Source organism: Leuresthes tenuis, unplaced genomic scaffold (genome assembly GCF_036924035.1).
Source record: "Leuresthes tenuis unplaced genomic scaffold, fLeuTen1.0.hap1 SCAF_21, whole genome shotgun sequence".
Lineage (NCBI taxonomy): Eukaryota > Metazoa > Chordata > Actinopteri > Atheriniformes > Atherinopsidae > Leuresthes > Leuresthes tenuis.
The window spans coordinates 27,514,417-27,536,140 of record NW_027325375.1 but is presented as its reverse complement, the minus strand read 5'-3'; the positions used below and the strand labels follow the sequence as shown (position 1 = coordinate 27,536,140).

General features: G+C 41.8%; 3 protein-coding genes across 6 annotated transcripts; 2 read left to right on the top strand and 1 right to left on the bottom strand.

Annotated features, from left to right (window-relative positions):
* The first annotated feature begins 3,628 nt into the window (after positions 1-3,628).
* On the top strand, positions 3,629-9,306 carry ppm1nb (protein phosphatase, Mg2+/Mn2+ dependent, 1Nb (putative)). The gene is made up of 6 exons (XM_072375435.1): positions 3,629-4,411; positions 4,573-5,144; positions 6,520-6,637; positions 8,012-8,126; positions 8,206-8,263; positions 8,355-9,306. The coding sequence occupies exons 1-6, from the start codon at positions 4,006-4,008 to the stop codon at positions 8,370-8,372; spliced, it is 1,287 nt and encodes a 428-aa protein (XP_072231536.1). The 5' UTR covers positions 3,629-4,005; the 3' UTR covers positions 8,373-9,306.
* A 110-nt stretch (positions 9,307-9,416) lies between these two features.
* Positions 9,417-12,102, bottom strand: kcnk12l (potassium channel, subfamily K, member 12 like). The gene is made up of 2 exons (XM_072375434.1): positions 11,757-12,102; positions 9,417-11,300 (listed from the first exon to the last, which is right to left on the bottom strand). Exons 1-2 carry the CDS (start codon positions 12,100-12,102, stop codon positions 10,294-10,296), a joined length of 1,353 nt encoding a protein of 450 aa, XP_072231535.1. The 3' UTR covers positions 9,417-10,293.
* A 3,797-nt stretch (positions 12,103-15,899) lies between these two features.
* ccdc61 (coiled-coil domain containing 61) lies at positions 15,900-21,692 on the top strand. Of its 4 annotated transcripts, none has more exons than XM_072374694.1 (13): positions 15,900-16,134; positions 17,021-17,178; positions 17,266-17,348; positions 17,713-17,873; positions 17,964-18,116; positions 18,198-18,405; positions 18,481-18,581; positions 18,703-18,923; positions 19,006-19,084; positions 19,178-19,375; positions 19,459-19,492; positions 20,187-20,253; positions 20,350-21,692. In XM_072374694.1, the coding sequence occupies exons 2-13, from the start codon at positions 17,031-17,033 to the stop codon at positions 20,442-20,444; spliced, it is 1,548 nt and encodes a 515-aa protein (XP_072230795.1). In that variant the 5' UTR covers positions 15,900-16,134; positions 17,021-17,030; the 3' UTR covers positions 20,445-21,692. The 4 variants fall into 4 exon arrangements, with proteins under 4 accessions (XP_072230795.1, XP_072230797.1, XP_072230796.1 ...); XM_072374696.1 differs by having other exon boundaries at positions 16,997-17,178; positions 18,481-18,563; positions 18,706-18,923; XM_072374695.1 differs by having other exon boundaries at positions 16,997-17,178; positions 18,481-18,563.
* Positions 21,693-21,724: the final 32 nt, after the last annotated feature.

Sequence of the window (21,724 nt, the reverse complement as noted above, 5' to 3'; positions counted from 1 at the left end):
AGCTCAGATGAAGCTGATACCATGAGGAGACAGTAAATATGCCTGTGAAGTGAAGTGTATCTAGCAGGGGGAAAACCTTTTTTAAAATTTCTTATAGAAACCAAGGCTAATTAAAAGGGTCTTAAAGGACTTTCTAATGAAAAGAGGCACGTGTATGGCCACCTTTAATGTTATTGTGTTCAGCCCATGCACCACAGATAATCATCAAGTGAAACAGAATTGTTTAACAATTAGACTTTTAAATTGAATTCAAACAAATAGAGATAAAATGACTGATGATTCAAGGCAGCAACACTTTTCTGTCTGACAACTAAGAACAGGTCAGGGTGCAGCTGTGATTTTAGTTGTATGACAGGAAAAATGTACAGTTAGTCATCTTAATCAGTGATAATAACAAAGGAAGGTGAAAGAACAGGTACAAAACTAAGAATACTATGGTGAGGATACATCAAAACAAATTTAAAAAATCACAAACCTCGGAAATAAATCTGACAAAACATCTTTTTGTGGATTTCTCTGCCACAAGAGGAGGTGTTAGAGGTGAAAAAAAGATTCCCTGAATGACTGCTTTTATTAATGTGCTGCCTAATGCTTTGAGTGAAATATGAACACATCCGTTATTTCATTAGATTCTACCACAGCAACACAAAAAAATTAGCATTTTTACCTCAGAATAATTATCTGGAATCTTAAGTGTAAAACATAAACAACTACGAGAACACAACAACAAACAGCAGTTATTTTGCAACTAACAGAAATAAAATACATGCACATACAACTGAGTAAGAAACAAGCTTTGGTTAGAAGCTTTCCATTTATTCATTGCAACGTTTTCACAGGAAGCTGCTGCGGGTAAAGCAGATACTTCAGCTGTTACACCAGTTCAGTTATTTCCCCATGCATGATTCATCCATAACTGACTCTAATCCTAGCTACAGACGCAACAGAGTAGCCCTGACTGGATAATGCTGAACAGTCCTCGCTTGTGTGACATTTAAAAAAAGAAAAACAAACAACATCAATCAATGATAGGATCTCATTCAGACGAGCCCCACTCAGCCCATCTGTCCAACAAGTGAAAGACATGTTGGACTTAGTGTTTGCCTTTTCGTCCTGTCTGTGCTCACACTCGTCCAGCAGAGGGAAAAACTGATAAATTCTCTTTTTCCCCTCCACCGGACAGCTGGACTGCTCTGATTCATCTTACTTTAAGCTGACACTCTTTAGTTCTTACGTTTGGTGGCCATTTCAGCGGCGATTCCTGCTTGCTCCCCTCTCTTCCTTGTGCTTCCACTGTTGGCTTGCACCCTGGGCTTTTTTTGGCCACCCAAGCTTCGTCAGCAATATATGGCCTGCCTGGCCTAATTTTATCCTGTATTGGATTCACTCTGTGTGGATTCACATACACACACACGCAGAATCGGGAACCTGAGACATCAGCATGTACATGTCCCTCAGCTTTCAGACTCTCATGCTTCCTTGACCACTTGGTGGCCAACCTCCAGAGGCCACTGCGTGCAGCTATGCTTGTGACGAGCAGCTTTTACTGTAAAAATCATCACCATTCAGGATCCATGAGGAAGCAAGTCAGTAGGCTGCTATCTGCTCCAGCTGTATACTGCAGAGTTCATGACGAATGAATTTCTAATAAAGCTTGACTCACACTGAAAAACAGCATATTCTGTCAAATACGAACAACAAATATGGGGATGTTTCAATTGCAGCTGTTTGTGATGAGAGAGATGAGACAGAACAGAGCCTGGAGCAAAACACAAGTCATCGTTTGTATGTTCAACATCTCAATCCACGGGGGGCATAATTTACATTTTGTTCGTCTGTCTCATTGCTTCGAAAAAACAAAACTCCTCACAGTCATTTATTTCCCTGAAGCATGAGGTCGTGCTGAAAAAGACATCTGGATGGGAGCATATGTTACTCTAAAACCTGTATATAGCTTTCAGCATTGATGCCTTTCCAGATATGAAGTTTACAGTTCCCCATACCATCATAGATGCAGGCTTTTAAACTAATAACCATCCGGATGGTCCCTCTCTCCTATTTAGTCCAGAGGATGTGACGCCCACAGTTTAGAATTTCAAATTCTGAGTCGTCTGATCACAGAGCAGTTTTTCACTTTGCCTCAGTCCATTTTGAATGAATTTTAATCTGCAATGTTTCTGGATCATGTTCATTTCTGGCTTCTTCTTTGCACAGTAGAGCTTTAACTTGCATTTGGATGGTTCTGTGTTCACAGGCAATGATTTCTGGAAGTGTTCCTGAGCACACGGAGTGTTTTCTATGACAGAATCGTGTCTATCTTTAACACAATGCTGCCTGAGGCCATGAAGATCATGAGCATCTTTCAGCCGTGACCTTTGCACACAGAAATGTCTCCAGATTTTCTGAAAATTTAGAGGATGTTATGTACTGTTGATGATGGAGAATTCAAAGTCTTCAAAGCAGATTGCGGAACCTCTGTTCATATTTACCTCTGAGAGACTCTGCTTCTCTAAGGTGCTCTTTTCTTCATACAATCATAAAACTCACCTGTTGACAATTAACCTAATTAGATGCAATGTGTCTTTTAGTGTTTAGTGTTTTTTACCACTTTTTTTTTACCACTTTCTTTCGTTGCCCCATCTTAACTTTTTAAGACATGTAGCTGCCATCCAATTCAAGATGAGCTAATCAGATAGCAAATAGTTACATTTTCACGTTTTACGGGATTTATTGTGAATTAAATATTGGTTCATGTGATTAGCAAATCACTACATTCTGTTTTTAATTTACATTTTACAGAGCATCCAAACGTTTTGGGAATTAAGGTTGTACAACTGTGGAATCAGGAGAGTCATTAAAGCATACACTAAATACACTTGTGCACCTCTGCGCATCCTGAGTTATTATGCTGTAAAAAGGTTCATCTGGCCGTTTTCATCTGGTCACAGCGTCAGCACCGGAGAAGAGTCTGCAGCTAAATCGATGTACATGGAGAAGTGCAGAGAGATGCAACCTCATCCTGGCTGGTTGTCCAAATTTAAGCTGTTGTTCTGGGAATGTGACCAAAGAAAGAAGCTGTAAGTCATGTTGCGGTGCATTAATCATTAAAAAAAACATCCTGTAATCAGTTTTTCTTAAGATTAAGGGTGTTTCAGGCCAGAGCTTTCATGTTTGTGAACAGTGTCAGGCAAAAACAAAAAGTACACGGAAATTATACAACATAATTATAATGGTTAAATCCAAGAAAAGAACAGTGGAGTCTGGGCCCGTAGTTAAAGAATTAATATGGTTTCTATTTCAGGTTTTAATTGAGGAAGAGAATCCCTGTGAAGATACAGTACACATAATCAGCATGTTTAATGTAAGAAGAAGGTGGAATATCACTTTAAAGGGATCTTAACAAACCAGCCGCTTGCCACGACACACTTGCTAAATGGCCGACAGTCCTATAATCCACAAGCCATAATCCCAACTGATCAAAGGTTGAGATTACCATCAAAGGGAGGAGCAGAGCTGCAGATAGGAGGACATTGACAGAGAATGAGCTCAGACATGACAGTGGCAATGCAAGCCAGGCAGGGATTGGTGTACACAAATAGCCAGCCAATCACAGCAGAGGCTAGGAAAATAACAAGGCCAGGAGAGAGCTGATGAAAGAGGGAAATGCTATGAAAAAGCGAGGGAGAAGGTGAATTCACAGCAGCACAGAGAAGAGACCAAACAAAGCAAAGAGAACGGATGAGTGGAGGACAGAGTGCTGATCAGTAAGGTCTCCAGAGGCGGAGAGGAGAGAAGAGGAAAATGAGAAGGGAAAGGGGGGTAAGCAGCCAGCTCACAGAACATCCATCAGCTGAGGCAGCCATGCTCTGAGCCCTGGAGCAGCAGGGCTACACAGACACAGCACAGGCCCAGAATCAGGCCAACAGCTCAGCGCTCCGTCCCAGCCACAAACACCGGAGCAAGGACAAAAAAATATTCCCCTCGCATCAGCTGAGCGTGAAAGCCATGAGGACAGCCAGGAAAGGCAGTGTGGAAATGCCTGCATTCATGCGTCAGCTGGTGAAAGAAACAGAGAAGAGGGTCAGCTCTTTCTTCAAAGGGGGCCGTGGAGGAGCAGCAGAGGGAGAGCAGCCAGGGGAGGGGGAGAGGGAGGAGGTCATGCCAAGCCCTTACCTGGACCGGCCAGTGCTGGACAAGCTGACAGAGGAGGGCTGCGCCCGCTGGGGCCTCACATACGCCCTGGGAAGCATGCAGGGCTGGAGGGCCAACATGGAGGACTTCCACAACTGTGTGCCACAGCTGGGTGGAGAACTAGCTGAGTGGAGCTTCTTTGCTGTGTTCGATGGTCATGCAGGAAGCATGGTGGCGCAGTACTGCTCCCAGCACCTTCTGGGACAGATCCTGACCACAGGTAAAGGATTTCCGATTGAAAAACTATTAATATGATGAAGAAGAATGATTTACTCATAGATGTCTGAGTTTCACTATCTCATAATGATCTGATGCCTTATAACGGTGCTCATGTGTTGTTTTATTTACTTTGTTTTGATTCGCTCCTCTTTGCGCTCACAGGTGGAATTGGACCAGAGGACAACCCTGAAAAGGTGAAAGGAGCCATCATGGAGGGCTTCATGCAAACAGACAAGCACCTGCACTCTGTGGCCCGTCGGGAAGGCTGGGAGAGGGGCGGCACCACGGTGGTGGCCGCCTTCATCTCGCCATATTACATCTACTTCGCCAACTGTGGCGACTCAAGGGCCATGCTGTGCAGGTCTGGGCAGGTGTGCTACTCCACTGAAGACCACAAACCTTACAGCCCTCTGGAAAAGGAGCGTATTGAAGGTGCAGGCGGCTCGGTGTCCCTCCAACGGATCAACGGATCCCTGGCAGTGTCCCGAGCCCTGGGAGACTTCAGCTACAAGGGGGCAGAGAACCGGACACCTTGCCAGCAAATGGTGTCACCGGAGCCAGAAGTGTGTGTCGTGGAGCGCTCACCAGCTGATGAGTTCCTGGTGCTGGCCTGCGATGGAGTGTGGGACACCATCAGCAATGAGGAGCTGTGCGCTTTCATCCACAACCGACTGCGTGTCTGCACTGACCTGAGGGACGTCTGCGCTCAAGTCATTGATCTCTGTCTCTATAAGGTCAGAGGGTGTTACCTCAAACTAGAGCCTGTTACTTTAAGCCCTTTTAATTACAGGGTGATCCTGCTTTGGTGAGAACAGAAGTATTTTACATAATTATAAATCAGTTTCACACTGAGTTACATCAATTCTTAATGGATTGTGGATTTTTAGGATCGAGCTGAAGATTGCCAACATCTTATCTATTTGAGTTCAGTTCAGAGCTACAGAGCTAAAAAGCTTTACTGTACACACACCTTATCAATCAAGTTATGAAGCAATTTTCTGTTTAAAGCAATGTGTATTTGTTCGAGGATTCATCTTTGACAAATGTAATCCGAGGCTTTTCATGGGATAAGACTCATGTTGTGGAGGCTGGACTTAAACAGAGTTGAGCTGTGCATGGGACAGATTTTTGTGCTTTTAAGCTTTCAGTCTCCAAGTAAAAAGCGCCCCGTGAGAGCAGCGGTAGTGAACCAAAAGCTTCAGGCAGTCAAACCAAAGTAAAGAAAATCACTGCACTGTAGTACTGGAGTGCACTGGTTATAAGAGTTCAACAAATGGCAGTTTAAGGAATCCCATGTAACAGGACAAACACAAGAAAATCAGGAAAACAACTTAGCCAATTCAATGGTATATGGACAGCATTTAGAAACAAATGAAGCAAACAACCAAATTCAGGAGGGAACGGTTAAATAGATGAATAGTATGGTGTGAAAACGGTGAAGACATTTTTCTTAACTCATTATTGATGTTCCAGTAAAGTGGCATTTCTCTGTGGCTTTCTCTTAGATTGACTAACCTCAGCTACCCTAAAACATGTGATCCTCGAACAATAATTTGATTACAACAGTTAGAATAAGAACAATTAGAACCGGTGAACAACATCATCGTCTTTAAAAGTAAAGATTCTGACTGAAAAAGCAGCACTGACATCTGTGAAAGCTTTGACTCAGCTCAATTTAAACAGTGGCTGCTGTCCGTGGTACAATAGCCTATACAGTGATTTAAAATAGACTCTAATAGACCATAACTCCCAGGGATATATGAAGAGAAATTGGATTTAGTCTCTCTTATTCTCTTTCAAGAGCAAGCCCCACCACCAGATAAATGTGGGCTATTGGTGCACATGGTGAAAGTTCATGCTGCACTCTGGACATCATGTCTCTGTTATGTAACCCAGCTTCAGTTTAGATGAGCACAATGACCCTAAACTGTCACATTCAGTTTCTATTTTCCACATCACTGCATCTGTGTGACACTGGTGTGCAAACCTTGAAGTGAAAATAATCCATCTCTAAAACCTTTCAAGCAGGATGGAATAATGTTCTGTGTGTTGGCATTTGTAAAGTCAAGCATCATCACTCACCCGTGATCTTGCGGCTTCACTCCACAGGGCAGCTTGGACAACATCAGCATCATCTTGCTCTGCTTCCCTGGAGCCCCCCAGCTATCAGCAGAGGCTTTACACCAAGAGGCTGAGCTGGAGGACCTTCTGGAGTCCAAAGTGGCAGGTGTGTGGGTACAGATGGCGTGCAAAGGACATCGTGTTGACAGATGCAATGTATTGTCTGCTGTTTGATACTTTAAAAATACATAAATATTGTAAACAGTGTAGCCAACAAACTACATATGTTCATTTAATTTTTTAGTAAACCCACATGCAGTATACTGCTCTGATTTGATGCCACAGCTACACATAGTTATCACTAAGTGTACTCTTCACCCCTTTTGAGTTGAATTTTCAAAGAATTTACTCATTTAGCTTTTTTTAAACTAAATCATCTGGAAAACATGTCTTTTAAAGGTGCTTGTTGTAGAAAAAATTATATTTAAAACATAGAAAAATATATATCCATCTATGACGTTATATAAAAGCACTTATTTTCTGTGCAGCTGAGACACAGATGAGATATTTTAGAGACTGACCGTATTCTTTTGTATTACCACTTTGCACCACTGGATGTGATGTTAGTCACAGTGTTTAATCTGCACTGGAGCAAACAGAAGAAGAAGAAGCAACACTAAACAATAATTACAAGTGGTGGAAGTTATCATCAGCGGCCCACCAAGTATCAGCAGTTTAAAATCACCATATGCTCATCTTATCTTCAGTTGTCTGTTTTCTTGTCTTATGGATGATTTGACAACTTTCTGCTCGCTTGCTTCTCTGTAAAATCATGCCATGTCTAAATGAGGAACCTTCACGAACAGGAGAGAAACTGTGGGAGGCTTTTGCACATTAACAGCATTAAACTTGTGTCTTCGTGGAGGGCGTTGGGCTAGTGGGTTGTTGCATTTCATGGTGCAAAACTCAGTTCTGTAGACAATCTGATCTGTGAACTATAATTATAATGTTCATGCTACTGGAAATGTTTGCACTCTCTTTATGTCTATTTTAAAAAACTGTTTCAAGATAAAGTTATTCAGAATTCCTTTTTAGACATTATAATATCTGTTTTTATGGTATTGTGAGTATGTCTGACTCATGATTGATTCATAAAAAAGATATTTATATTCAAAGTTCTTCACTAAATATTGTAAAGTGTGTTGGCAGAGCTAAAGACACCCAAACTGAGTCTGCTTTCAACATTTTTAACCATTCAGTAATTATTAAGGTTAATGAACATGTCCAAACTCTCCAGGGATTAACTGAATTTTTTTATATATTAATGCAAATACATAAGGAAATAACAGAAATAAATTATCTAGGACAGAAATGAAACAGTACACCTTTGTTGGTACAAACTCTTCCCTCTCATGGTGATAATTTCAGGCCCAAGATGACAACCCCCCCCCCTTTAAGATGCCCGAGTTAGATAACACTCTTGTTTTAAACTTTAAAATTGCCTTAATGTTTGTGTATCTTTCTTTTGAATCTCCGACAGAGATTTATGATGAGCTATGTGCCACAGGGGAGGAGCCTGACCTTCTGTCTGTCCTCACAGTCCTGGCATCCACCGTCATTCCTGGATTACCTCCAGGTGGAGGCATACAGAGCAAGTAAGACATGCAAATTAGCATGTGCCTTTGTGTTACTGTTTACAGCATGTATTGATAAAATACAACATGTGTGTTACAGAAGGAACTGTATTATCTCTGCTTACTACCAACAAAGAGAGACGCACAAGCCACCAAATGTGAGTATAAATCAGAGAAACTCAGACATGTTATTCCCTTCACTGTGGAAAGTGAATTCACCTGCTTTTCCTACATTACCTTTCTTTACAGGGTCTGGGAAGCTTTTGAGAAGCCCAAATGGATCTTATCTCTTGGAGATGAAGAACGACTGTAATCAATGTGAATATTAAAATTGTTTTCCTCGTGTGTGCAATTTTAAAAGAAGGGAGATCGTGAACAGACAGTGGTGTTCGTTTACATCATGCTTGAAAGCAGCATTTTGTGGCAACAAATACAATGCAAAAATAGATCTAATAAAGCCTGATACTTTATATTTATATGAGAGGGATATTTTGTTAAACTAACCCAGATACACAGACCAAGCAACAAACCTCTGCCTCTTACTCAGTGAACAGAAGGTACCGAAGATAAACCCAAATGACAGACTATAAAACTGAATTACAACCAACTGTGAAGCTGTACATTTTCATTGGATAAAACCAGGAATGTTAATACTTGTCAGGTTCTATTTTAAAGAGGATATTTTAAGAATAGATATAAATAAAAATAAAGACTTTAAGTTTGCCTTTACAGTCCAGCAAGGAAAAATGTGTTGAAACATTGTCATAGCTAGCCAAAAGTTAGCATGCAGCTAATTATACCCTAATTACTCCTACAGGAAAAGCTAACAGCGCAAAGAGTTTGAAACAGTAAACAAAACATACATATCCATAAAGATTGGAGTGCATTTATACTCGCTGACTAACCATGTTTTGCAGGTCTTTCTATATATTTACCATATTTCTAAGCACATTCTTAAAGTTTCCATGAAATTGATTTTTTTTCTGTGAATTGGTTTATGTACTGTGCTGCCTTATTCATCTTTTATGTAATTGATAAAACAGCAACAGAACGGGTTATTTCATCTGCAGTATAAGATATTGTTGAGTCTTTGAGTCATTTTCTGTGTATAGACTTTACATGATAAGATTAATGATTGTTTTAAACCTAAATAAAGAGTATCTGACTGATGACTTGTTTTTACATAGAATTTCTGTCTAATTAAAGTATCTTTCCTTGTCGTTTTGAAGTTGGTCATTTTTCTGACAAAAATGGATGATTTAGTTTAGACCTCTAAAAAAGGAAACTTTCTCCCATGACTGAAAGCACAGATAAAAACTTGATAGGCTATAGATCAAATAAATTTAAATTTTTTTTTTTTCCTTTTGCATAGCGAAGGACTCATTTCTCTCTGCTCTGTTTTTTTTTATGGTGCAATTACTTGCAAAGCACTTAACTGGCATAAGAGTGTCCTCTACAGGCCACATTTGATTAGATATTCTCTACTTAGAACCCAGGATCTCTTTCAAGACGGCTATGAATTTCAATGACAACCAACGAGGAGGTAAGATTGGTGCCCTGTGAGCAATCAACTAATTAAAAATGCCTCTTTCTTGGCGCTTATGAGCTCCTCTGGTGTTAGAGCAACTATATCTAAATATAATCACATTTGAAATATTTTACACATGTAGGAGACAGATCATTTTGTGTTTGTATGTTGACTAATATTGAAAACCACCTCACATACAACCCCATCTGTTGAGGGGGTCCGAAACATGTGCAGCACTCTTAAATCAGCAGTCCTCCTAAAGTGGTCCTTCACTGCTCCTTTCGTCTGATTGCTCTGGTATGAGTCAATCACTTATGGACATCAGGCCTATCTTCACAGTGATGGTGAGTACTTTTTATCTGTATTTGTTTTTTTTCTCCTCCTCACCAAACAAAATGGCCAGCTATTTGCTCTCGAGGTCCACGTTGGAAATGTGCTGTCATCTGAGCTGGTTTCTACTGAAGCTGCTTATGACAAAAGGAGTCAAAGTTGAGAAACTTTGAGAAAAATCACTCAATTCTCCAAACTTGGTTTTGTCGTGCTGAAAGGATAAATTAATGGTTTTCTAAAAAGATTACTCCTCAAGGGTTTTGCGTTGGGGCTTCAATGTAGCGAACCCAGATCAACGTGCACATGTACATCTAAGATGTAACTCTAATGCTATCTGTCCACACTGGTTTCCTGTAGGCGATTGTTCATTATAGCCAAGGCCCCCACCCCAGCAGAGAATCCATTTTGATGACCGTAGCTTTGCCGTGGGCCCTGATGAGCTGTTTCACTCAGCTGCTTCTGCAGCAGTGCCAGAGACACCTTATTAGACACCATGAACTCATTGACAGAGATCATCTCTCCCGAGAGACGACGGCCTACGTATACTTCAGCCACTGCACCAACATCCGTCTCGCTGTCGCACACGGTCTCCACAGAACCATCTGTGTAGCGGTGTCTTCCTGCGGTGCAGTGGGATGAGACGGGCTGAACCTTGTTGCGTTTCATGCGTTTTGATCTGAGATGTGCAGGCAGATGCCTCTGGTTGTGTTTTTTGCTCTGGAGGCAGGGGCAGCAGAGCCACCAGCACCCAGGTGTACAGCAGGAGCAGAGCTTATGTTGCCCTGAGCAGACCAGCTTGCTCAGGATCCAGTTGAGAGTTTGCTTGATGACTATGGAAATCACATTGAAAAGTGAGTAAAGGCAGCAAACTCCCATTAAGATGAAAAGACAGTTTCCGAGCCGGTAGGCCCCCTGAGATTCATACTGCTCTCGTTGGCTGCTCACCAGGTCTCCAAAGCCGATGGTGCTGAAGGCTACGAAGCAGAAATAAAGAGAGTCAATGTAGCTCCAGTTCTCCATGGTGCTGTAGAGGGTGGAGGCACTGCATGCAATAACAACAGATGCCACTCCCAGGATCAACATCACGTAATAGACGGATGGTTTCCAGCCTTCCAGGCTGTCCTCCTCACCAGACGACACCTCCCTGCTCGACATCACCCTGACTCCACCACACTTCAGCCGACGCTCGTGACACCAGCGCATGATGTAAGCTAACATGGTGATGATCCTCTCCAGGAAAAGGTTAAAGAAGAGGATGGTGGCTGCACAGCCAATGAGACCATAGAAGATTAAGAAAATTTTTCCTGCTATGGTCACAGGTGTTGTCATGCCAAAACCTGGAAAAGACAAAGAAAAGGGTTAAAGAAAGAGAATTTGGCAGTTTATTTGGCTCTTTAGATCCACTTACAGTTATGGGTTGTAAAGACAAATCTCATAAAAACAAATCTCTGTATGAGTCCTGCAAATGTACTGCCATACACATTCAGGTTTTGTCATGTTAAAGAGGTCACAAACAAGGCATCAAAAGCCCAGAAAAGTGTCAAGTGACACTAAGGCAAAACCATGTGGTGCAGGGCTGGAAACCTAAGTCTTGAACTGCAGTGCCTCAGCCTCCAGGTGCTCCAGGGCAGTTTCAGGCACAGGAATGTGATTTAAAAAGAAATCAGTGGAACCAATTTAAAGGTTTACAAACTTATATAGTGTTGCTTTAAATGGTCATAGCTTTAAAAAAAACTGGTACAACATGAACAATTGAACATAGAAATGTATAGTTTTTCAAAGTGAACACTTACCAATAGTGGAGACCACAGTGCCCACAAAGTAGAAAGCTCCAGAAAAGTCCCAACGTGGCCGCAATGTGTCCACTCTGATCCCAGCTCCATTGGCCTCCTCGTACTGCCGCAGCAGGGTGTGCAGGGCACCCAGGTTGACCCTGTATCGCCTGGTGAAGTTGTCAAGCTGCTGCTTCCAGAGAAGGCGGGCACGGATCTCAAAGGGGTGCTCCAACGCTGAGAAAATGGCAGCCCCGCACAACAAGTACAGAAGGATGAGGCCGGCCAACAGGCAGAACCGAGCGTTGTCTTCTTTCATAGGTGCTCTGGGGCAGCAGCAGCCACCTGACGCCCTCCTCTGAGCCATGAGTGCAGCAGCCGCACAGAGACACCCCTGTAAAAACATGCACCTCCCCCGCCAGCGCTGCCAAGTCACAAACTTACTCTGGACAATACACCTGCCACACAAAATGTATGCATTTTCATCTTTGTACAGCGGGGCATGTGGCACAACTACAAAACATCTCTCGGAGGAGATTACTGAGGGGCTGCTTCAATTATTTAGTTGAGAAATTACAGATTGAAAGAGAGTGTCGTCTGTTTCAAAAAGAGAGTCACATGATCAGCATGTTTGTAAGAAAAAAATGTTATTACCTCACTTTGCTTGCTTTTTCACACTAGAAACATGCCAAATAATCAAATAAGGACAACAAGACTGGTAAGTAAATACAACACTAATGATAAAAACATCTTAGTCATTTACCATTTAGGATGCACGTGCCACATGCCACATACCCTCAAACAATCAAGGCAGAAAACACAAATTACCTTGACTTGCTGAGAGTCAACTCGTTGAGCGCTGATGGTTTGCGTGCAATGATTCCATGGATCTGCTGAACAATGACAAGAGCGAGTCCTTGAGGTTTTCCTTTTTTTTTCTTCTTTTTTTTGTGGAAACTGGGAGTCTGTCTGATGTTTCATCTGTCACACACTGACATCATCATCTCCTGCAGAAGCCTCCTCCTCCTCTTTTAAGCATACCCTGATTGGTGCCTTCATCTCTCCATTTTAAAAGCATTTTCCCCTCACATCTCAAATTAACATCACTTCTGACGACCACGTCTGACTGAGTGATTTGATTAGATAATTGGGAATTTCAAATCATTTAGGGGCATCTATCAGGCAGGGGTCCAAGAATTTATCCTGATTATGTAGTCTTCACAAATTATCCAAACTGAGGTTTATCAATGAGAAAACACAGTAGTAATGGGACAAAAAGCTCGCCACTTCAGCTAAGTAAATCTGAGGATGCAAACATATCTTTATCCGTCCCTCTTTACCACCTCTGAGGCGCAGCTTCCAGACCCACTGAGAGGGCTTTTTGTTGTTGCTGCAGACTGTGTGGGAGGATTTATTGAGTACGACCATCAGTTTCTCTGTTTGTTCATCCCTTTAATCTTGTTCGGTGCTGTAGGTGAGGGCAGGGGTTCCCTCCACTGCCGACTGATGGTTCAATGACAGCAGCAGACAGGTGTGGAAGACACAGAGCACATCTGCCTTGACATGCAAAAAAGCAACAATTACACCCTGCTTGATGTCATTTTTCTCAAATGGTCAACCAGTAGAGGACTTGCATGGCATTAGCTTTTACTTCAGGATGATGCTATAGAAAAGTCAGAGGATCAACAAAGCAACATGCAAGTTTTTTAAACATTCTGAGACAATTCAGCAATACTTTGGGAGATATTTCAGTCTGAATCATACATATCAACATTATATACAAGAGAACTTGGACAAGAACTAGGACAAATTGCCATTATGCTCCTCTTAAGTATCAAAGTGTTGTCTAAATAATGTGTTCCAGTGTGTCACAAGCCATGAAGGTGAAGGTTTTATTTTTAAGAAATTAGTTCAGTTCTTACATGCTAGCACCATTTCTCAATCAAGTTCTCAAGGTTTTGGGCTTGCACCACACACTGGTAATTTCCTTGATGGCCAAAAGGTTCAAGTATCTCTCATCGTCCACATGTTCGGGGAATTTCACCAACGTATTTTAGTGAACCAGTGAAAAATACGCACCATTTATCTTCCAAAAAGCAATAGCTTTGGCCACCCTTCCACCTACCCGGCCAGCTTTGTTGTATATATATGAATACATATATGAATATATATCCATTTAAAGTCCAGGTTGTGATGCTACAAAGGCGGCCAATTGATTATCAAAGGTTCTTCAGCTTGAATTGTGGACCTGATTTTCTGAATACAATCTGTTCTTTAAGTTAATTTCTGCAGTATTAGATTATACTGTGACTAACTACATTTTCCCCTTTAATGCATCTTTGTCTGTGCTTTTGCTCTTTACTGCTTTACTGCATTTATTCCCTCAATTCTGACAGCACAACAATTTCAGAGGCCAGTCCATGTGCAGGCAATGGCTGTGAGGAGTGAAAAAACTGGTTGGGTGTAAAGAAACTACTGAAAACCCGTACGAGCACTGTTGTTACAGAATGGTTTCTCCTCAGGCACTAGGACAGTAAACCCCAAAGCCTGCCAACATCAGCCAAAACATGTTCATCTTACATTTGAAATATACAGTAGTTTTTATAAAAAATATTCAACAAATCAGCTTGACTGTTCAGAACTATCAGACAAGCTCACGAAATGTGTTCTTAAGACATCTGAACACCCAGACGGCCTCGTTCGGATTAGTGTTAAATCAGAAGAACCCAGAAGTGGGGTGACATCTGTGTGCTGATCCGTCTCCCTCTGCTGCATGTACCTGGTGTTCAACACAGCCTGCTGGGACTCTGATGCCCCACTTTCCACAAAAGTGGGGCATCAGAGCAGTCAACAGCCATCATCTTTCCACAGATGTCATTACAAGTCCAAGGCTGTTCTTAAGCAATTAGCAGCTCCTCTTCAAAGTAAAGGTTGTGAGGGGGAGCCTAACTTAGTACTGCGCTGTATACAAATTTGTTCAAATTTGCGCAAAAGATTTTCAAACATTCAACATTTGCACCTGGTGACAAAACATTGCCCCATTCGATTATACTAGTTAGATTACATCAAAATGGTGTTTCTTTTATTTTGAGGTCAGATACACAAACCTAAACGTCCGAGTGCTTGCAGCCCAATTTCTTTGGAGTCATAGAAAGAAGACACCAAGTCCCACCATTTATTTGTGTCTCCGTGCTGATTTAGGACTAAAACTCAAAATAAACCTTAGTATGTCATATTTTTTGGCACACAAGGCACAAGCTGTTTTCTTCTTTTTTTCTCCACGTTTTTTCATTACAGCCAGAACAAACCCAAGACTTCACACTAACTAAATTCACATATGGATGAACTACATTTCCACAGAATCAGAACAAAGGTCGTGCTTATCAAACATTTACAGAGGACAGTTATTTTCAACTGAAGACTGACACTACTTACTGAAAAAGTTATCAGCACAGGAATTTTTTTTGCTCTTTCTTAGAATGTTGCTCAAAATGTAGTGACCGATCTCCACAATTTTTACAGATCAGAAAATAATCCAGTGCAACTGTCTTTTATTGGCTGCAAACCATACAACAGAATTATATTCAAGATGAGCTATTATTCATCAAAGGACACCATCACATTAACATTTGAAAATATATTTGTATTTTATTTAGTTGCTATTTGATACACAAAGCTAAATTGTTCTTACGGTAAAGCCAATAACTTATTTTTCTGATTGAAATGTCAATTTAATTCATAGAGCACACTTAAAATAACACGTTCAGCCAAAGTGATGTACAGTAAAAATGTCAACAATCCAACACATAATGAAATAAAACTGGTGAACTCAATTAAATAAGAAATCTGTTAGTAAAACCAACATTCACATTAAAACATAATACGTTTCTTAACGTTTCTAAGGGCAGCTCTAATATGAACAAGGAGGGACAGGATCACTCATACAACTACAACAGCCCAATAAATTATATGTGTAATGTTAACATACGTTGATCAAAATTAAAATGAAGAATACATTTTAACGCAGACCTTTCACATTGTTTTATTGATTCTTGTAACTTCATCATGTGCTTTGCAGATGCTGGTAATGTTTGTTCGGTGCCTTTGGAGGGCAGCGACCTGCCTGAGAGACTCCGAGCCTCCGTCAATCATGCCGCAGAAGAAGAGCAGCAGCCGCAGACTCCAGTAGAGAAGAAGAATTTAACGGTTCCCGGTTGTTGAACCGCTCCAGTCTACAGGGTGCCGGTGCCTTACAAATTGTTTGGGACTTGAAAGCATCACCAGTCAATCGGCTAACTGTTTCATTTACTTCACTCAACTAACTCCCCGCGATGTTTATCCAACAAGAAGCTGTCTGTTGAAAGCTAGCCATACTAAGGTCCATCTCTGCAACCAAAAGGTAGCGTTAACGTACGTTTGTTTGGCGCTTTCCCCCCTTTCAGTGAATAGCGTTATATGTGTCAGAAACTAATCGTTTCAACAGTAATTCGTGAGTAATTTGACACAACTTGCGCTAACCGTAACGTCCTTGCTAGCTAACCGTAGCTAACGATGGTCAGTTAACGTTACCAGAGCGAAGACGGTCACTCTCGCTAGCTGCCCTCTTCACAGAGAAGCAGAGGAAAACTGCATTACATGTCAGACGTCTATTTTTATCACTGTCATTGAGCCTATGTTCAAAAGACATAAGTCATAAACTATTTCAACAGTCTACGTTACGGTTAACGTTGCGGCAAAGGATGAGTGTTGTACAGATTTAATTCCGAGAGAAAGTGAAGTCAAGCGCGAAATTAACAGCGTTTTAACTCCTCACCGGAGACACGATTAACAACTTACACTTTAAACCACATGTTTTGGATAGGTTTGGACCTCACCTAGTGATTTATCTGTGATGTGGTCCACTAAATTGAACTTTTTTCCATGTAAAAAAAACACCTTTTTAATTGAACTGTGCTCGCTACCGCCCCATGCGGTGCATTTAGATAACAGCAGGCGGTGAGGTCAGCCAGCTTATGTCGGGAATAAAAACACAATAATGTGGGTAAAAACAAAAAGGTTATCCTACCTGTACATGTTGTTTTTAACTTAAGATGTAATTTTCTGTCGTAGTTGTGGTGTTTTTACTACCAAAAAAATGTTGCTGACCTGCGGTGTAGATTAAGTACACACTTCCTGTAAAACCCTGGAAAATATGTGACATCTGACCTGTATAAAAGCTTGTTAAAACTGCTGTAATTTAAACACTTGCCCCTAATTTATAGGAATGTCTAATTCCTCCAACACAGACCCAAGACAATGGAAGAGGGCTCTGAGGTGATGGAAGATATTGCGTTTCGAGGAGTGGAGTTTTCTGTCAAGATAGAGTTGGACAATGGTGTGCTGACAGTGGAAATCTCCGACTCGCTGACAGCGGATCAGTGGAGAGGGGAATTTGATCCTGCATGTAAGTGGCATATATGTATTGAAGAAAACATACAGGTTTTCTCTGTCGTGCTATTTAAATTTCTGTTTGTTGTTGTTTTTTCCCAAGACATTGAAGACCTCACTCGCAAAACTGGTAACTTCAAGCAGTTTCCGATTTTCTGTAGCATGTTGGAGTCGGCTGTTAGACAGGTACGCGTGATTGTTCACACAGATACACTTCATTGAAGATTTAGAGGGAGGACAAAGTCAGTAGGAAGATTTGAACAGACAGATTCGCTTGAGGCTGTCTGAGCTGAGGAGGAGACTCGTTCATTCGAATTCAACGCTTCCACATGAGTGAAAAATGCACCGTTATCCCGAGCTCTCTGTCGCCTTGTTACTGACGCGCATGGACAGAGAGACAAAGAGTGTATGAAGTCATCAAAGTGAACTGATGATGTACAGAATAAGATATACATGAAAAATGATTAATACCTGTGTCATGATACCGTTTTACATGTTTTATACTTTTTCCCCCCTCAAGTTCATTTGGATAAATAGTTTTTCTCTGCAGACGAGTGATTCTGTTACACTCGACCTCTTGACTTATGCTGATCTGGAGCTGCTTCGCAACAGAAAAGCAGGAGTGGTCAGCCGTCCTCGTAGCCATCAGCAGTCATCTGCTCTCACTGCCAAAAGATATCTCATCCTCATATATACTGTGGAGTTTGACAGGTTTGTGTCTGTCTGTCGCTAAAGCTAAAATATTTACATCTACCATTTTTATTGGATTGGGTATTAAGATGTCTCGACTTGTATGTGTAGGATCCACTACCCTCTGCCGCTGCCATATGTGGGAAAGCCTGACCCAGCCGCCCTACAGAAGGAGATCAGAACCCTCAGGGCTGAGCTCAGTGCTCTCACCTCTCATGGCTTAAACAAATCTGCAGATCTGGAAATACAGAGGCTACGGGCAGAGTAAGTTGGGTCTAATCTCTCACCGTAAAGCAATATTAAAAGATTTGGGACTTTCTTTTGACGTCGACCACTGTTTTAAAGGCTGGCAGCAGTGAAAGAAGAGAAGGAAGCCATGGCCAAAGCTCTGGAGCAGCTGCAGATAAGTGGGAGTGGCTCCACATCTGGCCGAGAGGACTGGAGGATCAGGGATGTGGTGAAGGCACTGGAGGAGCAGCTCGTCAAGGAGAGGGCCAAAGGTCAAAGGTCAACCAGCAAGAAGTGCCTGGAGCAGCGACTCTTAATGGAGCAGGTGAAGGTGTTCAGGAGAAGATCTGATTCTTTCGTTACTAAAAAGGTTTTAACCTTTTTCCTCTTTCCTGTGTAGCTGGAGGAGTTGAGGGCCTCTGAGTGTGCGCTACGTGTTCGTGTTAAAAGTCTCACCAATGAACTGGCTTTACTACGGAGAGGGTTAGACAATCTAAGCGTGTACTATATCTTTACTTTCTTTCTCTTCATTCATTAATTTTCCTCAATTCTGGACTAAACCCTTGACATCTGGACGTTATTCCCCCACTGAGCTCATGTGGTGCTCCTGGTGTGTCTGCAGCAGAGTGACTCCTGTGTCTGGTCACATCAGCTCTCGAGTTGATGGGGAAGTTTATCGCTCTGCTTCCCGTGAGAGGAGGTCTGGCTACGGCAACATAAGAGCACGCTCAGGGTCTAGAGAACGGACAGAGGATCGAGTGCATAGGTCGGTGGAAAGGGGAAGAAGAGCAGACTCTTCGGGTCCTCATGCTCGCATACCCAGGCCGTCACCTTCGCCCACAGGTACCAGCTCTGCTCACAATGATCAAAATCCTCCTGTCAGTTATCAGACACTGACTGATAAATCTGAAAAAACACATTACAGGGTCCCGGGTGCCACGCTTTGACCCAACTGCTTACATTCAAGACAGGCAGCGCAGACAGAGAGAGGCAGAATTCAAAAAGTTGGTTCGCATTGTTTACCCATTGGCAACAGACCTGTATTTAATGCTGCTGCAGCTGCTGAGAGCAACACCTTTTACACTGATTTCTGTCAGACAGAGGAAGACGCGAAGGGACATGCTGACATCACCCATCATCCCTGAGAGGGGCCGCTCCCGCTCCAGAGAGGCCTATCCTCAGGCGGCCCGGTCTGGCAGCAGAGGCAGGAGTCTGTCTGTGGAGCACAGAGGCAGCAGGAACTCCTCTGAGAGCTCATTAGTGGATATGGATGAAATGGCCAAAACTCTGTTCAGGTAATGGAGTTACACTGCACAGGTTTGGTGGGACATCTTGTTTTAGTTGTCAGTTATTTTATTTCCATTTTTTCTGTGTGCAGAGGAAGGAAACAGACTTATAATGGACCTACTGGGGTGAGTATTTTTTATTTTTTTTTGTAAACTAATCAGTGTGTTAATCTGTTTGGTGCCAACATGTGTGAACAGGCTCAGTGTTTCACTCCAAACTCCAGCAGAGCTCTTAGATCCATGGACTCAGGTCAGCTGGTCCAGTCCAGAGTCCAGACTAAACCTGGAGAAGTAGCATTTAGCTGTTATGCTGCAAACAAGTGGAACAAACTGCCAGTAGAGATTAAACTGTCACCAAATGTAGACATTTTTAAATCCAGGTTAAAAACATTTCTTTTCTCGTGCGTCTATGCATGAAATCTGCACGATATCTTTTAACTTATCGAGACTGTTGCTTGTTTTTATTCATTTTATTTTATTTATTTCTATTTATATTATTTCGTATATTTTTAATGCTTTTTCCGCTGCAATGCTTTTATTTTATGTAAAGCACTTTGAATTGTTTTGTGCTTGAAATGTGCTACAAATTTGACTTTGACTTAACTCAGCCTCAGTCCTGATTGTTCCTTTTGAACACGCAGAAGATTTATTCATTTTATTCAGGTTTGCTCATGTCTTCAGATATCTGGGCACTGTAATGTTTAATGATACAGAAATAAATAGTTTTTAGGATTAATATATATATTTTATACAGGGGAGAAATTCAGGTGTGAAGGACACTGAAGCTTCTTGCCTTAAAAGTGCTTTTTATCTGTTCTAGTCTAGAGGTGGCCTTCTGACCAGAAAACCATTATGTAGTACACCAACACAGAGAAATAAAGACAAAGGTAACTCATTCGTATTTTTTAAACCTGTTTTCTGCCACTGAAATAAAGCTGAATCTTGCCACCGCACTAATTGTTATTTTTTGTCACAAACCCCAGAGAGCTCTTTAGATACCGGTGCTGAGCTGTCAGAGATTGATGCAAGGCTCCAGGCGCTTCAGGAATACATGAGGGATTTGGACACGGGACACTAACCTGCTGCTCACACCTGAACATTTTACCTGACAACCGCACGGCATGGAGCTCGGGTCGGCCGTGCGCCGACCGAGGAACGCATCCCAAGTCAGACACGGGCCACGTGTTGGGCTGACTGTGTTGTTCAAGTAAGGCACTCGGTCGCTCTGAGGCTCTGATCTCCAGGACTGAAGGAAGCTACAGCCATCACTGTGAAGGTCATTGGACTACTTTTTGTGGACTATGATTATCTTTTTTTAAATAACTTAAAAATAACTGCAGAACTTTTATTTTGTACACATCTTTGTAACCGTGGGCAGCACCTCAGTCGGTAAATACCATATTTTTTTTGCATTCTTAAAATCCTCGTTTTGTCCTTTTTTAAAGATATCAAATTGGAAATTGTTGGTCGAGTCAAGTCTTTCATGTTTGCAATTCTTTATGAAAACTTATTTGTGGGTCATTTGTTTTTCAAACTGCACATCTGCATAAATTCATCCCAACGGCGTCCAGTGATTAACGTCCAAATGTTGATTCAGTTGCGATTTTTCCCTGGTTGGTGTTTAAAGTCTCCATCTTTCCAGATCCCACAATGACAATTATATGATGGTAAATCTATGTTTACGATTGTTTCTCCCCCGGTGCATGCTGGGAAACACCCCATCTCCTGTCCTCTGAGAGGCAGTAACAGAGTAGATGAAATTACTGTTTGCATGCATATCGTCATTCCTGCCAAAGCTGCGTTTTACTATCTTTCCTGCTCGACTTTGAAGGTTACATGTGCGTCTTTACCTCTTATTGTCGATCCACATTTGCATTAAAATGAACCATTTGAGATGCCTCCAAACCTTGTGTAGAGAACCGATTATTTTACAGTGCTGTGGATATTAATATTTGTACTTTACGTCAGTCTTTGCCAATTTTAATGAACAGTAAATGTTGTCCTGTCTGCCTTTTATGCCTCTAAAAAATACTGTTTACAAGAAACATCTTTTGTGTGAGGACATGCTTTCTTTTGTTCCAGTGTCAGCTGGTGAGGACCCTGAAGGTAACTTTGAAGATTTTCCAGCACCGCAGCTGGCTCAGTTTCATTAATTAACAAATTAGGTCTGGGGCATGGTGTCGTCTTTGGGAAACCACAATGCATCTGAACAGCTGCTGAGTTCCTGATACGTGGGAGGGAGCAGGGGTCCCACGAAGGGTGCAGCACATTCAGCAACATCCCAACTGTGCAGGAAACTATCCATTTTAAAGCTTGATTTACACAGAATTCATACAGTTTCAGAGGATTGTGTTCTTT

What these genes read in the sequence shown, in the direction of transcription:
- ppm1nb (XM_072375435.1), top strand. Translation starts at nt 4,006, where the DNA reads ATGAGGACAGCCAGGAAAGGCAGTGTGGAAATGCCTGCATTCATGCGT. An exon ending in GGGACAGATCCTGACCACAG is followed by an intron (nt 4,412 to 4,572) that starts GTAAAGGATTTC and finishes TTGCGCTCACAG; the next exon opens with GTGGAATTGGACCAGAGGAC. An exon ending in GGTGGAGGCATACAGAGCAA is followed by an intron (nt 8,127 to 8,205) that starts GTAAGACATGCA and finishes TGTGTGTTACAG; the next exon opens with AAGGAACTGTATTATCTCTG.
- ccdc61 (XM_072374694.1), top strand. Translation starts at nt 17,031, where the DNA reads ATGGAAGAGGGCTCTGAGGTGATGGAAGATATTGCGTTTCGAGGAGTG. An exon ending in ATACAGAGGCTACGGGCAGA is followed by an intron (nt 18,117 to 18,197) that starts GTAAGTTGGGTC and finishes ACTGTTTTAAAG; the next exon opens with GCTGGCAGCAGTGAAAGAAG. An exon ending in GCCGTCACCTTCGCCCACAG is followed by an intron (nt 18,924 to 19,005) that starts GTACCAGCTCTG and finishes AACACATTACAG; the next exon opens with GGTCCCGGGTGCCACGCTTT.
- kcnk12l (XM_072375434.1), bottom strand. Translation starts at nt 12,102, where the DNA reads ATGGCTCAGAGGAGGGCGTCAGGTGGCTGCTGCTGCCCCAGAGCACCT. An exon ending in CACTGTGGTCTCCACTATTG is followed by an intron (nt 11,301 to 11,756) that starts GTAAGTGTTCAC and finishes TGTCTTTTCCAG; the next exon opens with GTTTTGGCATGACAACACCT.